The sequence below is a fragment of the Manacus vitellinus genome, unplaced genomic scaffold, assembly GCF_001715985.3.
Source record: "Manacus vitellinus isolate BGI_N305 unplaced genomic scaffold, ASM171598v3 scaffold_110_pilon, whole genome shotgun sequence".
NCBI classification, from domain to species: Eukaryota; Metazoa; Chordata; class Aves; order Passeriformes; family Pipridae; genus Manacus; species Manacus vitellinus.
The window spans coordinates 626,659-633,000 of NW_021938845.1; the positions used below are offsets into that span (position 1 = coordinate 626,659).

Below are 6,342 nucleotides of genomic sequence, written 5' to 3' on the forward strand. Positions count from 1 at the left end.
CCCTTCATTCCTTCCCTCTCTTCCCCTTCCAACCATTCCTTATTAGTTTTCCAAGTTCATTATCCAGGCTGGAAAATCCATCTCTTCCCCTCTTCCTGCAGGAAAAATCCTTCCTGCCTCAGGTTTTCCTCTCCTTTCCTTTTGTTCCCAGCTCTGACAGGAATATTTGGGATCCTTATCAGATGATTCCCAGGCTCCTGCTCCCTTAGAAATTCCATAGAAAATCAGTGGGAGAATTGAAGGTCCTTGGATTGATCCAACCAGGATATTTTCCCGGGATTGAGTCACCCTTTTTCCCTGTTCCAGCTGAAATCCAGGGTTTGGATTCTCCTCCCTGCTTTTATTCCCCTTGGATTTTAGGGAAGATTCCCTTTGGGAATCCCAGGTGGATTCCCAGCTCCCTCCCCCTGGAAAAGCCTTGATCCAGGAGCAGGTTTTTCCTTGTTCTGTCATTCCTGGGTCACTTTAAGGTGGAAAAGTCTCCTTGAAATCCAAGGAATAAAGGAGGAGACACGGAAAGGTTTGGGCAGGAGGGAAAGAATTCCAGACTTTTCCTCTCCATTCCTCTCAGGGAACTTTAAATACAAACATTTGGGAATTGTTTTCCAAGGGAGAATGAAACCAAGGGGAATTTCTCTCGGGAAGAGCTTTTGTGGGAGGATTTCCAGGTGTTCCAGGGAATGAGATTCCACAAGGAATGAAATTCTCCCTTGCCCTGCTCGGATCCTCCCAGAGCCATTTCCCTCTGCTTCCCTATCCCTAAACACCAATTCCTTGGAAAGCCCTCCCAGCAGGTGCATCCCAGACCCTTGGACACATCCCCAGCCTTTTAAATGTTTCCCTGGAGCTGTATTCCCTGTTTCCCTGGAAATGTATTCCCTGTTTCCCTGTATTCCCTGTTTCCCTGGAGCTGTATTCCCTGTTCCCTGAGTTGTATTCCCTGTTCCCTGGAGCTTTATTCCCTGTTTCCCTGTATTCCCTGTTTCCCTGGAGTTGTGATCCCTGTTCCCCTGGAGCTGTATTCCCTGTTCCCTGGAGCTTTATTCCCTGTTCCCCTGTATTCCCTATTCCCTGGAGTTGTGATCCCTGTTCCCCTGAGCTGTATTCCCTGTTTCCCTGTATTCCCTGTTTGCCTGGAGCTGTATTCCCTGGAGCTGCATTCCCTATTCCCAGAGCCACATTCCCTGTTCCCAGAGCCATATTCCCTATTCCCAGCTCCTCATTCCCTATTCCCAGCGCCTCATTCCCTGTTTCCCTGTGTTCCCTGTTCCCCTGGAGCTGCATTCCCTATTCCCAGAGCCACATTCCCTATTCCCAGAACCACATTCCATATTCCCAGCTCCTCATTCCCTGTTCCTGGAGCCGCATTTCCTGTTCCCAGAGCCATATTCCCTGTTTGCCTGTATTCCCTGTTCCCTTGGAGCTGCATTCCCTGTTCCCACCCTCATTCCCTGTTCCCATCCCTCATTCCCTGTTCCCATCCCTCATTCCCTGTTCCCATCCCTCATTCCTCATTCCCATCCCTCATTCCCTGTTCCCAGAGCTGTATCCCTATTCCCATCCCTCATTCCCCATTCCCATCCCTCATTCCCCATTCCCAACTCCTCATTCCCCGTTCCCATCCCTCATTCTCCATTCCCATCCCTCATTCCCCGTTCCCATCCCTCATTCCCTGTTCCCAGAGCTGTATCCCCATTCCCATCCCTCATTCCCTGTTCCCATCCCTCATTCCCTGTTCCCAGAGCCATATTTCCCATTCCCAGGCCATCGCTGTCCCCCTGCCCGGAGCGGCCATCGCTGCGTTGCCGACAGCTCCAACCTGTACGTGTTCGGGGGGTACAACCCCGACTGTTCCCTGTTCCCACCCCTCATTCCTCATTCCCATCCCTCATTCCCCATTCCCAGGCCATCGCTGTCCCCCCGCCCGGAGCGGCCATCGCTGCGTTGCCGACAGCTCCAACCTGTACGTGTTCGGGGGGTACAACCCCGACTGTTCCCTGTTCCCATCCCTCATTCCTCATTCCCATCCCTCATTCCCCATTCCCAGGCCATCGCTGTCCCCCCGCCCGGAGCGGCCATCGCTGCGTCGCCGACAGCTCCAACCTGTACGTGTTCGGGGGGTACAACCCCGACTACGACGAGTCGGGCGGCCCCGACAACGAGGATTATCCCCTGTTCCGGGAGCTCTGGAGGTACAACTTCGCCACTGACACCTGGCACCAGCTGGGCACCGAGGGCTACATGCCCAGGGAGCTGGCATCCATGTCCCGTACGTACCGGGCGGGGTGGCAGGGGATGGGATGGGATGGGATGGGAATGTGGGGGGTTGGCCGGGGGTGTCACTGGAGGGGTGTTCCAAGCAGAGATCCCAGAGCATCCATGTCATGGGTGTGTGGGAACACAATCCCTGCTCCTGGAGCTGTTCTCATCCTGGTTGTTTTAATGCAGTCAAGATCTGGGAATTCTGGATGATGTTTTGCCAACAGACCCCGAGTTTGGATTGGGATTGGGAGAGGAAAACTGGGAAAGCAGGAGGGGTTTTCCAGGGGTTTCACTGGATGGTTGCTCCAAGCAGAGATCCCAGAGCATCCGTGTCATGGGAGTGTGGGAACACAGTCCCTGCTCCTGAAGTTCCTTTCATCCTGGGTGTTTTAATGCAGGCAAGATCTGGGAATTCTGGATGATGTTTTGCCAGCAGGCCCCGAGTTTGGGTTGGGATTGGGAGAGGGGAAATGGGAAAGCAGGAGGTGTTTTCCAGGGGTTTCACTGGATGGTTGTTCCAAGGAGACACCTCAGAGCATCCATGTCATGGATGTGTGGGAACACAGTCCCTGCTCATGAAGTTCCTTGAATCCTAAGTGTTTTAATCCAGGCAAAATCTGGGAATTCTGGATAATATTTTGCCAACCCAAGTTTGGGTTGGGATTGTGAGAGGGGAACTGGGAAAGCAGGAGGGGTTTTCCAGGGGTTTCACTGGAAACTTCCAGCACACACCTCAGAGCATCCGTGTCATGGGTGTGTGGGAGCACAATCCCTGCTCCTGGAGCTGTTCTCATCCTGGAGAGTTTAATCCACACAAGAACTGGGAATTCTGGATGTGTTTCCAGCTGTTTTGGAAGTGAACCCGAGTTTGGGTTGGGATTGGGAGAGGGGGACTGGGAAAGCAGGAGGAGTTTTCCAGGGGTTTCACTGGATGGTTGCTCCAAGCAGAGATCCCAGAGCATCCCTGTCATGGGGGTGTGGGAACACAGTCCCTGCTCCTGGAGCTGTTCTCATCCTGGAGAGTTTAATCCAGGCAAGATCTGGGAATTCTGGATGATGTTTTGCCAGCAGACCCCAAGTTTGGGTTGGGACTGGGAGAGGAAAACTGGGAAAGGAGGAGGGGTTTTCCAAGGGTGTCACTGGATGGTTGTTCCAAGCAGAGATCCCAAAGCATCCATGTCATGGGTGTGTGGGAACACAGTCCCTCCTCCTGGAGCTGGGATTTAATCCAGGCAAGATCTGGGAATTCTGGATGATGTTTTGCCAGCAGATCCTGAGTTTGGGTTGGGATTGGGAGAGGGAGACTGGGAAAGCAGGAGGGGTTTTCCAGGGATTTCACTGCAGGGTTGTTCCAAACAGGCATCCCAAAACATCCGTGTCATGGGGGTGTGGGAACTCTATCCCTGCTACTGGAGCTGTTCTCATCCTGGAGAGTTTAATCCACACAAGGACTGGGAATTCTGGATGATGTTTCCAGCTGTTCCACAAATAGACCCCAAGTTTGGGTTGGGACTGGGAGAGGAAAACTGGGAAAGCAGGAGGTGTTTTCCAGGGGTGTCACTGGATGGTTGCTCCAAGCAGAGATCCCAGAGCATCCATGTCATGGATCTGTGGGAGCACAATCCCTACTCCTGGAGCTGTTCTCATCCTGGAGAGTTTAATGCAGGCAAGATCTGGGAATTCTGGATGATGTTTTGCCAGCAGATCCTGAGTTTGGGTTGGGACTGGGAGAGGGAAACTGGGAAAGCAGGAGGGGTTTTCCAAGGGTGTCACTGCAGGGGTGTTCCAAGCAGAGATCCCAAAGCATCCATGTCATGGATGTGTGGGAACACAGTCCCTCCTCCTGGAGCTGGGATTTAATCCAGGCAAGATCTGGGAATTCTGGATGATGTTTTGCCAGCAGGCCCCAGGTTTGGGTTGGGATTGGGAGAGGGGAAATGGGAAAGCAGGAGGTGTTTTCTAGGGATTTCACTGGAAACTTCCAGCAGACACCTCAGAGCATCCGTGTCATGGGTGTGTGGGAGCACAATCCCTGCTCCTGGAGCTGTTCTCATCCTGGAGAGTGTAATCCACACAAGAACTGGGAATTGTGGAGGTGTTTCCAGCTGCTCTCCAAGCAGAGCCTGGATTCTCCCTCCTTTGGAGCCCTCAGTGCAGTGTTTGAGCACTCCCTGCTCTCCACGCCTTGGGATCACGGAATGCTTGGCCAGGGACCAATGGCAGGGACACCCTCCCCCTCCACCATCCCAGAACCACCCCAGACCCGGCTGTTTTTCCCAGTTCATCCCAAGAAATGTCCCTCTCTCCCAGTGGTCCTGCACGGGAACAACCTGCTGGTGTTCGGGGGCACCGGGATCCCCTTCGGGGAGAGCAACGGCAACGACGTCCACGTCTGCAACGTCAAGTACAAGAGGTGGGCCCTGCTCAGCTGCAGGGGCAAGAAACCCAACAGGATCTATGGACAGGTGGGAAAGAATTCCCTGGGAGCCACAATTCCCTGCCCTGGGAGTTGTTCCCCCCCCCCACCCTCCTTGGAAGGAAAATTCCCCCCTCCGGGAATAAATGCGGGGAAATCCCGCGCGAGGGAAGCGAGCGGTTCCCGGAGGTTTCCCGGGAAAAGGGAGGGTGGTGGGGGGGTCAGGAGGGTGGGAATGTGGYTGCTGAACACCTGGAGAGGTGGGGTGGGAAAGGGGGGAGGATTTAAGGGGTTGTTCTGGGACCTCAGAACCTTCAAAGCCCAAAATTGGGAGTGAAAAGGGGTCGAAACTCCGAATTCTTAATGAAAAAAAGAGGGTTGGAGGGTTTGGGGTCAAAACTGGGAGTGAAAACGGTGGGGTCAGACCCCAAACAGCGGGGTTAGGGTTTATTTTCCAACCCCAAACTCCAAATGAAAACAGGGGATTGAGGTTTTATTTCCAAACCCCAAACTCCAAATGCAAACAGTGGATTTAGGTTTAGTTTCCAAACCCAAAACTCTAAATGAAAACAGGGGTTTGAGGTTTTATTTTCAAACCCCAAACTCCAAATGCAAACAGTGGGTTTAGGTTTTATTTCCAAACCCCAAACTCTAAACAATAACAATGGGTTTAGGTTTTATTTCCAACCCCAAAACTCCAAATGAGAACAGGGGATTTAGGTTGTATTTCCAAACCCAAAACTCCAAACAATGACAGTGGGTTTAGGTTTTATTTCCAAACTCCAAATTTCCAACCCTGAAACTCCAAATGCAAACAGTGGATTTAGGTTTTATTTTCCAACCCCAAAACTCCAAATATAAACAGTAGATTTAGGTTTAGTTTCCAAACCCCAAACTCCAAATCCAAACAGTGGATTGAGGTTTTATTTCATACCCCAAAACTCTAAATACAAACAGTGAATTTAGGTTTTATTTTCAAACCCAAAACTCCAAATAATGACAGTGGGTTTGGGTTTTATTTCCAACCCCAAACTCCAAATGCAAACAGTGGGTTTAGGTTTTATTTCCAAACTCCAAATTTCCAAACTCCAAATACAAACAGTAGATTTAGGTTTAGTTTCCAAACCCCAAACTCCAAATGCAAACAGTGAATTTAGGTTTTATTTTCAAACCCCAAACTCTAAATAATAACAATGGGTTTAGGTTTTATTTCCAACCCCAAAACTCCAAATGAGAACAGGGAATTTAGGTTTTATTTTCCAACCCCAAAACTCCAAATACAAAGAGTAGATTTAGGTTTAGTTTCCAAACCAAAACTCCAAATGCAAACAGTGGATTTAGGTTTTATTTTCCAAACCCCAAACTCCAAATAATAACAGTGGATTTAGGTTTTATTTTCAAACCCAAAACTCCAAATGCAAACAGTGCATTTAAGTTTTATTTTCCAAACCCCAAACTCTAAAACAGGGGTTTGTGGATCAAATCCCAAAACTTTGAATGAAAACAGGGGTTTGTACATTTTATTTTCATATTCCAAACTCTAAATGCAAACAGTGGGTTTAGGTTTTATTTCAAACCCCAAAACTCCAAGTAATGACAAGAACAAGAACTTTTAGGGCTTATTTTTATCAGAAAAACAACTTTTAGGTCTGATTTTTATTAGA

The 6,342-nt window shown here is 50.0% G+C and overlaps 1 protein-coding gene across 1 annotated transcript in view; it reads left to right on the top strand.

Annotated features, from left to right (window-relative positions):
* The window catches only part of KLHDC10 (kelch domain containing 10), a 47,070-nt gene that overhangs the window by 9,164 nt on the left and 31,564 nt on the right, over nucleotides 1-6,342 (top strand). Inside the window, exons 2-3 of the mRNA XM_029965618.1 lie at nucleotides 2,048-2,269; nucleotides 4,573-4,727. Coding sequence (XP_029821478.1) covers nucleotides 2,048-2,269; nucleotides 4,573-4,727 — 377 coding nt within the window. The remainder of the gene's footprint in view (nucleotides 1-2,047; nucleotides 2,270-4,572; nucleotides 4,728-6,342) is intronic.